Source organism: Pteropus vampyrus, unplaced genomic scaffold (genome assembly GCF_000151845.1).
Source record: "Pteropus vampyrus isolate Shadow unplaced genomic scaffold, Pvam_2.0 Scaffold100, whole genome shotgun sequence".
NCBI classification, from domain to species: domain Eukaryota; kingdom Metazoa; phylum Chordata; class Mammalia; order Chiroptera; family Pteropodidae; genus Pteropus; species Pteropus vampyrus.
In genome coordinates, this window is record NW_011888881.1 from 607815 (window position 1) to 620060 (window position 12246).

At 53.4% G+C, this 12246-nt stretch overlaps 1 protein-coding gene across 1 annotated transcript in view; it reads left to right on the top strand.

Annotated features, from left to right (window-relative positions):
* The first annotated feature begins 933 nt into the window (after nucleotides 1-933).
* Nucleotides 934-12246, top strand: part of TRNT1 (tRNA nucleotidyl transferase 1) — a 17237-nt gene continuing 5924 nt past the window's right edge. The window contains 5 exon segments of the mRNA XM_023533304.1: nucleotides 934-995; nucleotides 2051-2224; nucleotides 6786-6979; nucleotides 9485-9692; nucleotides 11448-11457. Of these exon segments, the coding sequence (XP_023389072.1) occupies nucleotides 2077-2224; nucleotides 6786-6979; nucleotides 9485-9692; nucleotides 11448-11457 (560 nt within the window). The 5' untranslated portion in view covers nucleotides 934-995; nucleotides 2051-2076.

Below are 12246 nucleotides of genomic sequence, written 5' to 3' on the forward strand. Positions count from 1 at the left end.
CCGTGTTAAGAAGTTGGATCGAATCAGTACTGTGTCTCTGAGTGGCAACTGGGAAAGCTAGTCCTGTGCTTATCAAAGTGGGGTACTCAACACCCCTGAAGGTAAGCGTTCTGATCACTGGAAGCCACAGAGACCCCATTTTTTAAGGAAAATGAAGAATTTAAAGTTACATTGAAAAGACTACGCTCTAAAAGAACATTAAGATGCAGACATTGTAAGATGCAGATTTTATTTATTTAAGATAAGTGGTAAAATTCCTTGGAAGTTTCCCATTAAAGGACTCTCACTCCTTTGCCATCTTTTCCACTCTCCACTGCCCTGAAAGGGAAAAGGGAAAGAACCGAATCAAATGCAAGTTCAGCTGCAGAAGCCTCCAGACCAAGGAAGGCAATGGTTACACAAACCAGGTGTGAACTTAAAATGCCCAGTAATTTCAACGGACTGGTGAGCTTAAATTTAGAATGAAGGTGTCTTGAACACACTGCTTGGTCTTGACGCTGCGTCTCCGATTCTGAGTGTTTTATAAATTGCGTTCTTCCTCTGCAGTGATTAGGGTACAGAATAGTCACGCGTCAAGTGCGAAGCGGGGAGCAGGCAAAAATAATAAGGTAGCATTTACTGAACACTTCCTCCGTGCTAGGGAGTAATATGGCATTCCCCTGACAGGTTTCTACGGTCTTATTTTACAGAAGACAGTGTCACCTGTCCAAGGTCACACAGCTATGCAATGCAGAAGAGCGCCGGACCACCTCAGGGCAAGCTAGAGGTGAGTCGTAATTAAGACAAGCAGGCCCGGGTCCCGCGGTTGCCGCAGGAGGCTGGCTGGCCCGCGCGGGCCTCCGAGGTGGGAGGGGCCAGGGAGGTGGGCGGGACCAGGAAAGCTCTCCCGGGCCCCGCCCACGGCCCGCTGCCGCTTCCCATTCGCTGTCGAGAGGCGCGCGTTGGTGACGTCACGGAGGCCGCCGTCCGGAAGTGGTGACGGCCGCGACGGGCGGGTGAGCGGGCGGCCGAGGGGCGAGCGGGCGCGCGCCGCGGGGGTGGGGGTGGGAGGGGTGAAAGGCAGGCCGGGGGAAGGGGGAGGCCGCGGGCCGCGTCCGGCCCGGTACCGGCTGAGCGCGGGCTGAGTCATCCGGGTTCCCGCCACCTTCCCTCCCTCGCGGCGGGGCCCGCGGGATCTCGCTGAGCCTTTCGGTCCGGCACGTGGTGTGGGGGGCGGGCACACGCCACATCAGGGCCCGGGCCCGGCGGGGTTTTCCGAGCTCAGGCGCAGGCGGAAGGGAGCCGAACGCTGTCCTCCCCACGGGCACTGGTCCCCGGGTGGGGAACGCTGCCCTGAGACCCGCGTTCCAAGGAAAGCAGTGGGTCTCGGGCGGCTTCCGTTGCGGCCACTTGAGGGCTGCTCCTGCCGCCTCGCGGAGTCCACCTGGCGTGGAGCAGAGTGATGATGGAGATCCGAGGGCCTGGTGTGGGGGGCACTCAGGAGGCAGCTGGATGTGGGAAACCAGTGAGCAGAGGGCGGCGGCAAAGCCCCGCGGAGTTAAGTACCTGTTTCACAGCACCTCGGAAATACCCCAGGGCCAGGAGTTAAGTACCTGTTTCGCAGCACCTCGCAAATACCCCAGGGCCAGGAGTTAAGTACCTGTTTCGCAGCACCTCGGAAATACCCCGGGGCCAGAAACGTCAGGTCGGCGGGATGGGAGCGTGATAAACACGTAACTGACACGTTCTGGAGAAGACAAGTGTTCCTGCCAGTCTGTGACATTTTCTGGAACCACTGGCCTTGACAGCCCTGTGGCCCGCACGCTTTAACTGAAACCCGCCTCTCCGGAGAGTCTCGTGACAGTGAAGCGCAGTCTGCCAGCACAGCAGCCTGTGCTTCACCTGAGAGCCACCAGCACTGGCCTACTTGTAATCATCCCACCGGTTGTCACTTGTCAGTTTTCCACCTGGGCAGGAGACGACTTTCAGTCAATAAATAAAATGACAGCGTATCCCTTTATTTCCCATCACTTTTAAATTTCATCGTTGTGCATGCACATTTCTCTCCTAGACTGTGGCTGGTGACATTCTCCACAGATGCTGAGGTGCCTATACCCCTGGCGCTGGCCATTACTGAGCTGTGGTAGGTGTAGACCGTACCTCCTGAAGCAGAACCTCTTTACGATGAAGTTGCAGTCTGCAGAATTCCAGTCGCTTTTCACAGAAGGACTGAAGGGTCTGACAGGTGAGAGTCTCGGGCCTTTTCTTGCTTTGGAAGCAAGTGGAGACGCAAAGCGTTAACGTTTCTTAACCAACATTCGAGGTCTTTGGTGGTGGTTTTTTAGCTGTTGAAAGAATGGCCCGGTGTGGGTAATCCAACACTGCAGCTGAATCACAAGAGGCAAGAAATGACCGCAGTTAAAAGCCTGGCTCTTCCGTGCTGTGCCGAGTGCTTACATGCGGTGCAGTTCTGGGCCTGCTAACTGAACGAGGAGGTGTGTTTTCTCTTATCTCGTGAATGAGGAGTCAGCCATAGGAGTGTGAATGCTTCACCAGCCCTCATGTAACTAACACCTGGGACCTGGGCTCTGGACTTGCTCAGTCTGAGCTCAGTGCCCAGCTGGAAACCACTAAGCAGTGTTTCCTTCCTGGGGATAAGTGCGTCTCGTGAGACCTGAAGGAAACGCGTCGCCTCCATTAGTGCACGTGCAGAACTTACCTGGGAGGCTCACAGGAAGTGGATTTAGCTAAGTGCTGACGACAGCAGCTCTATCTTGCTTGCCAGTTCTGTCCTTCTTATGTCGTCCTCAATGTCAGCTACCACTCTTGCTGGAGCATCCACACAGCTTGCATTTCAAAGCCTGTGGTGTTTAGTGGCGCCTCAGAACTATGTTAAGGTGTGTGTTTGCGGAAACATGGCCTGCACGGTGCTTTGCAACCCCGCTGTCCACCAGCCTCACCTGGGAGCTTTTAAAACATACAGATGCTAGGGACCCAGCCCTGACCCCCTGACTGGAGTCTCTGAGGAGGGTGGGCATCTGTAAACTTTTATGAGAACTCCGCTTCTTTAATTCTGATGCATAGAAGGTAGAGGAATCGCTGCTTTAAAATGACTCTGCTTGTATTAGCTGATTCCTAAAGCTGCTTTCCTGTTCTTGAATTAGATGATTTTTTAGGTACCTGTCAGGTAAACAGTCCAGAACTAGTTGATTCTTATAGGTTCTTCACCTGGTCTTGAAGTAGAGGGCCTAAGTTGATGCTTCACTGTTTGTTAATTAGTGTAAAAAATAATAGAAACTCACTGTCCAATAGAAATTTAATCTGAGTCACATATGCAGTGTGTACTTCTAGCAACCACATTAGAAAGGTAATAACAAACGGGTGAAATTAATTTCGTTATTTTTAATTACATCTCATTTAATCCACTGTATCTATGATACCCTTTTAATATCAGATTTACGTAAAAATCGTTAGCTATTTCACATCCTCGTAAGCCTCTGAAATCTGGTACTGAGCATGCACAGACCGTCTCAGTGCAGACTCGCCGCAGTTCAAGTGCTCCGTAACCACATGTGGCTGCTGTTTGCACAGCACGGGACTAGCGGCTCCAGCTTTGACTTGAATTCAAGCCCGTTCCTTCTTCCTGTGCCTTTCCCACCTCCCAGTCCTCCCCTCTTCAATTGCAAGAGGCCTCGTGGAGAAAAAGGCGCCACGTGATCGATGTCGCTACCTAACTCTGGTGGCCTGGCTCACATCCTTCTGCATTTTCCTTTTGGAAACAAGGCTCTAGATATTGATTATTATAGATTCTTGAACATCTTTCGTTTTAACAATTGCGTTTGGCTTACTAACCTGACTTCAAGAGCTGAATCTCCTCTATCTTGAGAGGTGACATCCTGGGGAAGTTGGAACCTGCGCAGGGTGGCGTGTCAGAGGCAGTACTTGCCCAAGGTGTCGCCTCAGAAGACGGGCAGAAGGGAGCGAGGACCTATTCTGAAGTCGGCTTTTTCTAGGCTGCAGGGGAAGTGGCAAAAATGAGATCTTTTAATGAAGTGCTCGACAGTTAGAAAATCTAATAATCGCTTTTAGTTGGTCTTTGCTACTTTTTAAACTTGAGCATCTTAGTAAAATACAATGTTCTGTATGAAAACAACGCACAAAAATACACGAAGGGAAAAGCGATTGCTGTCGCATGGCGCTGCTCTGCAGGTTAACGCTGAGCCACTTCTCGGGTCGTAAGAGCGCGTTGCCGCCTGTAGAATTGTTTTCAGTCTGCAGGCATCTGGGCGTTAGGGTACCACGTTCTGCTCACACAGCATTTTATTATTTGTCAGTTTATTTCATGTAATTAACTTTTCATTTTGCTTGGGGACAACCATTTAGTGCTAGGGGCGTATAGGGTTAAATCCCCATTCTACATAGGAGACTGAACTTCCAAACGTAGCATTTTTGCCTAAGTTACACAGTCAGTGGGTGAGCCAGGCTTCTTTGGCCACTTGATTGTGGTCTGTACTCACCGCCGGGTGACAGTGCTCAGTGTATGTCATGTCACAAAGTTGTCATGTTAGCAGAGGGACAGTGGGAACAGCTGGCCGCTCCTGGAAATACGAAAGAGCAATGTTTGTTTTCTGGTGGTCACAGTCATGCCATGTACCATCTGCCCGCTAACACCCCCGCTCACCCCCGTCCCCCACCCTCCAGCACTCAGAATTCAGATTTGTAAAGAAGTTAATGAAAATTGGACTGAAAATTAACATAAAAGATTTGGACTGAAAATTAACATAAAAGATTGGAGACAGTTATCAAAGTTTCTGACATGTAAATGTTAGTCTTGGATTGCCGATGAGAACAACAGGTGGCAGATGGAGCAGATTAGCAGTTTTAGAATGAGATTCTGCCTTTTTGAGTCTTAGGATTAAATTTACAATTAAATTTAGTGGTAGTAGGTGTCATTTTCACTGAGTATGTTTGTACTCTACAAAAATTGTTAGAATGTGGAATTTATCCCTGTTTCTAGACAATCGTGTCCGTAATTGAAGAAAAAAGGAGTCTTTAAGCTTAATCCCTATAGTCTTAGGTCAGTAGATCATCATGCCGTTCTTATAGTTTTTAGGACTCCCATTCCATGCATGCACATGTGTATGCCTTTCTCAATTGTATTAAAATATTAGAATTGTGAGATTTTTGGAAATAGTTATAGATTTCCATAGAACTAATCAAAGTGACGAATGGGTTACGTAGAGTTCTGGATCTCTTTTCCAGTTAATTTATCCGGTGTCTTTGGCCTTACCGTTTTATTTCAGCGGTCATCCACGTGTTCGGTCTCGCCTTCTTCATCCTGTGAAGGCAGGTTCTCATGAAAGTAAAACGTGCCCATTGTTTTGCATCCAAAACAATTTCTTAGATGCTGTTTTAATTTGAAGGAAGAAAACCTTTTAAAAAAAATGCCCTCGCAGGGAAGCCCCCTGTTCTTAACTAAGCTAGAACATCGCAGCTCGGTTCCTTGGTGAGCCAAGTGTGTGTGGAGAAGAGCGAGGTCGGTGTTCGACCCCGGGAAGCGGGGACACCCTGGCACGTGAGCAGGCGATTCTCAGGTGACCGGCGCGCATAAGGCCAGCCACGCCAGAATAAGCTCACTCAGTCCGGCGACGCTTCCTAAACTCTGTCACTAGAGACGAGTCAAGGCGAGCTGGTCAGCGTTTTTCCTGCCGTGGGGGGTGACCCCTTAGTGGACCATAGAGTCAGAATTTAGCAGCCATGACTAGTCTTCAAAAGGTAGCGGGAAAGAGGACAGAATGGAATAGATTTGATTGCGTGGTGTGTGCTAGGGGTCTTAGTTCATGAAACGTTTGCCCCACACACACATGCACGTGCACACACGTGTGAGTGAGCGCTACGCGAAATGTCTTTCTTAGTGTGGCTCTGCGCCAAGACGGTGGACAGCAGCTGCCCTGCTGGGTAGGTGAGTAGGGCAGGGGCTTGGGCGACGTGGCCTTTGTAATAGAGTTGCAGAGGGGACGTACGGGAGAGTCAGGTGCGTGTGAGATGTGCGGGGTCAGTGAGGTGAGACAGCCAGGCCATGGAGCCTGGGGACAGTGCTGGGTGGCCACCGGAGGCAGCGCCATCCATCGAGCTGTGTGTCAGACCCCTATCCCCGGCATGGGGCTGGACTCGGGGCGGGGACAGGAGTCAGGGTGCCCTGAGGCCCGGGGCTGGAGGAGGATCAGAGACGCTGCACCAGGGAGGAACGAAGGTCGCATCCGAAACATCATGGCGGTCCTTCCGGTTCTCTCTTTTTTCTTTTAAGATTTTTATTAAAACATAGCTGGCATACAATCCTGTCTCAGTTTCCGGTGTACGTGACAGGCAGCTCACTTCGCGGGGGGTTCTAAGTGCTGCGGTCGCCGCGTGTTTGCTGCTCTCGGAGTTGCACGCGTGAACGAATCGCCTCGACTCCGGGGCACAGAGCGGTGCGATCGAGAACACGGCACGTCTCCGAGGTGCTCTCAGACAGCCCGGGGAGGAAAGCCTGTTCCCTTTGCCCGCTGCTAGTAACTCAGACGTATGCGGACGACCGCGAGGCAGCGCGAGCTTCGGAGTTAAGTTGGGTCAGCATGGGAAAACCGCACGTCCCCGCCGGGCACGTCACTTGGTGTCCGTGGGCCTCGTTCTCCCGGTTTTCTGCCGGTTTTCTCGTGAACGCGCTCAGTTCAGCGACCTCTGCTGTCTCTCCCAGAGCGAAAGGCCTCGCGCTTCCGCGCCGCTCGCGAGCAGCGCGTTGAAACATCTGCTCTTTGTCGCCGCAGAGTTGTTCGTCAGGGAGAACCACGAGCTGCGCATCGCAGGAGGGGCGGTGCGGGACCTGCTGAGCGGGGTCAAGCCGCAGGACGTGGACTTCGCCACCACCGCCACCCCCAGCCAGATGAAGGGCATGTTTCAGTCTGCCGGCGTGCGCATGATCAACAACAAGGGCGAGAAGCACGGGACCATCACTGCGCGGGTGAGGGCGACGGCCGGCCGCGGTGGCCGCGGTGGCGCCTCCGGTGTCCTTCCAGACACGTACGCATTCCTTCCGAGTTGAGTACAGCGAATCGTGACAGCTGAGTGGACGTGTCCTCTGTCCTCGGAGACCCCACCCCTTCCCTCCTCCTCACTCGGCTCATTTGTGCTACTTACCTGCTGCCCCCATGTCCCCGGAGGCCTGTCCGTGCCGCGGTGTTCAGCCGTGGCTGTTAGTCTCCCAGCCTAAGGTGGCGTCTGCTGGCTTCCCTTCCGACCACAGCCCCCCACGGCAAGCCGGAGACCCCCTCCCCTGGGCTCCTGGTGCCTTCGCTCCACGGGTCAGGCTGTGGGAACACTCAGGGTGTACCGGGGCTGTATCCTCCGCACCCAGACCCGGTGGCCTGGGATGACTGCGTTTCCTGCGGTTAGTAGCGTTTTCCAGGGACATCGCTGTCCGCGTGCCGGTGCGTCCTGCGCTGTCACGCCGTCTGTCCCTCTCCGCAGACTGAGCACTTCTGGGTTCAAGACCCTGTCGGGAGCCCTCCCCGGGCCCCCTGGGGCAGCTTCCCAGGCCCCTTCCCGGCGCTGCGTGTCCCGTGGGCCACGCGGGTGCGCTTGTGCTCCCGCCGCATTTTCATCTTCTGGAGCCCGGGCCACCTGCCCCGTCCGTGGTTGTTTTGTCTGGTCCCCGCCCGGCTCTGAGTGCTGCCGGCGGTGGCGTCAGGCGGGAGCCACGGTGTCTGCCTTTGGGCGATGCCACAGGGAGGCAGCGCCGGGCGGGGTCTCCTCCGCAGCCCGCTGCTTCCCCTTCTGAAGCCTTCCCGACCTTTTTCTCAGATGACCGCCTCGCTTTGGGTTTGCGGTCTCTTTCCCGCGCGGGGGGCCTCAGTGGCCCTCCTGCCCCCCTCTCCTGGGTTCATCCCCTCTGCTGAGCGTCCTCTCTGCAAACGCCTGTGGCGTCGGAGGGTGGACCATGGGGACTGATCCGGTTTTAGCTTTTGTCTCCTCTGTTTTATGTTCTCATGTCTTTTATTTTACTTTCCACGAGATTGCCTTAATTTGGTCATCAGTCTATTGTATTTGCAAGGTTTGCTGTCTTTTGAATTTCCTAGAGGTCTCTTCTAGGGTGGTTCTGAAAGCTCCTGTTCTTGCACCAGATGCACTGTTTTGTCTTATTTCCCTCGGGATATTGATTAGAGTTACTTCGACAGTGTGTTTCTTTCCTCTGAGCTTTTTCTGTCTCTCCTTCGGCTTCGCGTAAGTGGGGTGTTCTTTGGCTCTCCGTGTGTTCGGGTGATCCGCCCGTGTTTGGGAGATGACTGGGGAGCTTTGCTGTCGTTTCGTGTGGCAGTGCCAGCCAGCTGGCTGTGGGGCCACCAGTGTCCACATCAGTGGCCTTTTCATTAGGAGAACTCAGGAACCCTCCGGCGTTGTCCGGGTTCGGATGAACCGGGGATTAGCATATAAAAACCGAGTGGCAGAGGGACGGGAGTCATGCTGGGCTTTGGTCACTTGGCCTTGCTCTCATGGTGGCGCGTCACTCCCGCGGTCCTTCCTCTGTCCCCGTGAGGCTGAGCAGTTGTGACTGTTTCAGGTCAGCCTCCCTAGGGGGTCACTCTCTGGCTCTCGGGGGGAGGGAGGCTTCTGGGGGTCTCAGTCCTCATACTTCACACCCTCTTCTTGCTGCTTTCCTTTAGAGAGAAGTGCGCCTCAGGTCCCCGAGCTCTGGAGTTCCGTGGCGAGGGCTAGCTCGTTTCTAGAACAGCACGTGGGAGGTCGGAGGGACCCTAGGGCAGGCTCCTGGTGATGGCCCGAGGCTGCCGGCTCCTGCGCAGAGGTTGCAGACTCCTTCTCGCTCGACGTGCAGCGCCCTCTGCCGTCCGCCCCGCGCGCCTGCACGTGCCCGTCAGCACCCGCCTCACACCCGCCTCCTGTCCCCACTGCGCCTGCGGCCATCCTTCCTCTCCCTTCCTGTGTGCGTCTGTGTGTACAGATCCTACTTGTTTTCCACGGCTCCGCCCCCTCGTCACTGTCACGAAGCCGTGCGACCCTGACCTGCAGCGCTTTATGCTGGTAGCATCGTCAGTGGGGACCGGTGAAGGAGCTGCAGGGGCCGCCAGCTGTTTCTTCCTCTCTGTCCTTTGCTTGGCAGTGCGTATTCTGCCGGTGGGTCTGCAGCGCTTTGCAAACTGATGCTATCGAAAACTATTTCGAAGGGAAGCCTGATTCGACATGGAAGAACCGGATTATGCCATTTTAAGGGCTCTTCCCTTCCACACCACTGTCAGCCTCATTTCTTCTGATCAGGATGAGTTTATTATTTTTTAAAATATTTTTCGGGTCTATCTTTGAACATCGTGGGTGTCGTTCTGTGCCAGGGTGTGTGTGCACGGGTTGACTTTCAAAAGAAAGCAGGTATACCGAGCTGTCAGGTCTCACGTGTTATTTTCAATCCATCCACTAATACTAAAACCTAACTTTTACAAAACGTGTTTAATTACAGCTTCACGAAGAGAATTTTGAAATCACTACGCTGCGGATCGACGTCCTGACGGACGGAAGGCACGCCGAGGTGGAATTCACCACCGACTGGCAGAAGGACGCGGAGCGCAGAGACCTCACTATAAATTCTATGTTTCTAGGTAAGACGTGGAGAGAAAATGAGGTTTCGAATCGGCCTGAGCGCCTTCTTTTCAAGTGACACTCGAAACGTGCAACCCGAGCGTTTGTGTAGGTTTCTTCTGAGAGACAGGGCGGCGGGACAGGACGGCTCTGGAGCGGGGAGCCCGGGTTCAGGTGCGGGCGTGTCGCTTGCCGGCTGTGCCGCGAGGGCCTGGACGTTAGGCGCCTCTAGGGTTGTCGTGAGGGCTGCGGGAGGCGGTGAGCTGGGCCTTCCAACAGGGCCGGGCCGTGGACACGCAGTCAGTTGTAGCTTACGGATCACGTGCGAACGCGGTGACGTTTCGGGTAAGGAGAGGGCACACACACACACACACACACACACACATGCACACACACACAGGCACACACAGGTACACACATGCGCGCACACGACACAGGCACATATGCACACACAAACACGTGCACATGTGTGCGTGCACGCGTGTGCACATGTACATGCAGGTGCACACACACAGATGCACGCACATGCTCACACTTCGTGTGACGCCTCTTCCTCTCTGCCGTCCTTCATGGTGCAGGCCACCCTCTGCTTGGCGCCCTGCGGACGCTGGCGTGTGCCACCCGCCCCTTTCGGTTGCTGAGCCCGCGCAGGGCCAGCCCCTGTCCCGTATGGCATCTGGGAGCCGCCATCTTGGATGGGGCAGGCTGGCAGGAGGAAGCCTGTTTATTGTCCCAGCTCAGTTGTTCTGCCAGTGGATGCAGTGAGAATCCTGACAGGAGCAGATGCGAGTTAGGTTAGTGTTTTGGTCCATGATGGAATCATTATTTTTTGTACTTTATGTTTTAGAAGAGTCCCTTACATTTAAGACGCTGCATTAGTGAGAGATGCGGCATCCGGTACCCTAACGGGCCGCGGCGACAGTGACAGTGTAGGGTGAAGTCAGGATCAGCTTGGCGGGATGGAGAAGGGGGCCGCGGGCCAGGGCAGGATCTCTCGCTAGTGACGTCAACAACAGGTCGCGTTTGTAGAGACGCAGCGGTGGTCACTGCACGTACGCCATGTCACTTAACTCGCAGATGACCTTCATGATGTGGGTAAAACCCATGTGACACGTGAGGAAACTGACTCAGAGATGCTAAGCAATGCGGCCTGAGCAGCTTGCAGAGCCAGGTGACTCACGACCCGCAGGAGCCCCGTCTTGGCCAGGCTCCGGGCCTTGTCCCATCACGGCCACGCACACAGCGTGGACATACAGCCTGCGGACAGACACAGCTTCTCATCATGAACTTAACTGAGAGGCAGAAACTAACGTACTTTTGCAAGATGCTGTTTCATAAACATCAGAGCCGGTCTGATGGGCACCAGAGTTTTCAAACGCTGGCTGACCCTCGCCACGTGCCGAGCGCTGTCTAAGCACATCACACGCGTGTAATCGGCCCTGGGAGGCAGCGCTGCTGTGTCTCCCACAGTGACTCGGTGACTCGCTCCGAGGCACACGGCTCGGAAATCGCGGAATCAGATTCCAGCTCCAGCAGCCTGGCCCAGGGGCTCGTTCTTCCCCTCCGCCTTGGTCTCAGCGACTCATCTTTCTCATTTCCAGTCAGCGTATTTTAAAAGAGTGGCATTCAGACAAGACAGTGGACACCAAGGGGACACTCACTGATCTACTTGCAGTCCTTTGTTTTATTTTGGTCCAGGCTTTTTTCACGCTTTATTGGATGAGACATTTCTCGTTCTGGTTGTTTCTCAAGTCCTTATGTTTGGTTTTGTCAAATCGCATGTTTTTTCCTCTCCAAATTTTGACCTTTTCTGCTGAAGCCCTTAGTACTTCCACATTGACCAGGGCGAGTTCAGTCTCTTCACTAAGAAGCCGATGTGCCCCATTTATTTACGTTACTTTGTAATTATATTTTAGTCCTATTTACTTGCTTTTTTTGCCTTTTCGTTTTTTATTCGTTTGAATCTGGGGTCTTTTAAATTTGCCGCACGTGTCAAAGTACCATATAACCCAAAACACCGCGGGGAGTGCGGAGCCTGAGCTGACCAGTATTGTTGCACTTGGGATCATCGAAGAACAGTCACGTTCAAACAGGACTGCAGTAACAGGTGGTTATTTTTCCTAAGTCGAGGCAGTGCTTCCTTCTTCGACGCCACACGTGCCGGAGGGTCGCGGCCTCCCCTAGGGGATGGCTGAACGGTGCCTGTGCCTCCGCTCCGCTGCTGTCCTTCTTAGTTCCGATGGTGGCCTCTGTCTCAGTTTGCTTAGGACTGAGACATTTCCTGAGACACACGCCAGTTTCAATTCTGAAATCAGGAAAGTCCTAGGTTGACTGGGATGAATTTGGTCACTCTGCTAATTCCTGAAGTTTGAGGAGACTTACATTAAAATCATCTTACCCGTTTTTTCTTTCTGCTTAGCATATGAGAAAACATGGTCGTGGAAATCGTTTTGTCTACAGCTTTTTTTGGATGGCTGTTAGGTTCACATGGTTCAAAAGTCACAAAGTGAAAATCTGCTTGTTTGATGTCTGGTTCTCTCTGCCCCTACTTCTTACTAGCATATTTCCTGTTGAGTTTATTCTTGAGTATGTTATCGTTTTTAGCTGCTGTTGGAGATGCAGCCTCTTACTCTATCACATCTT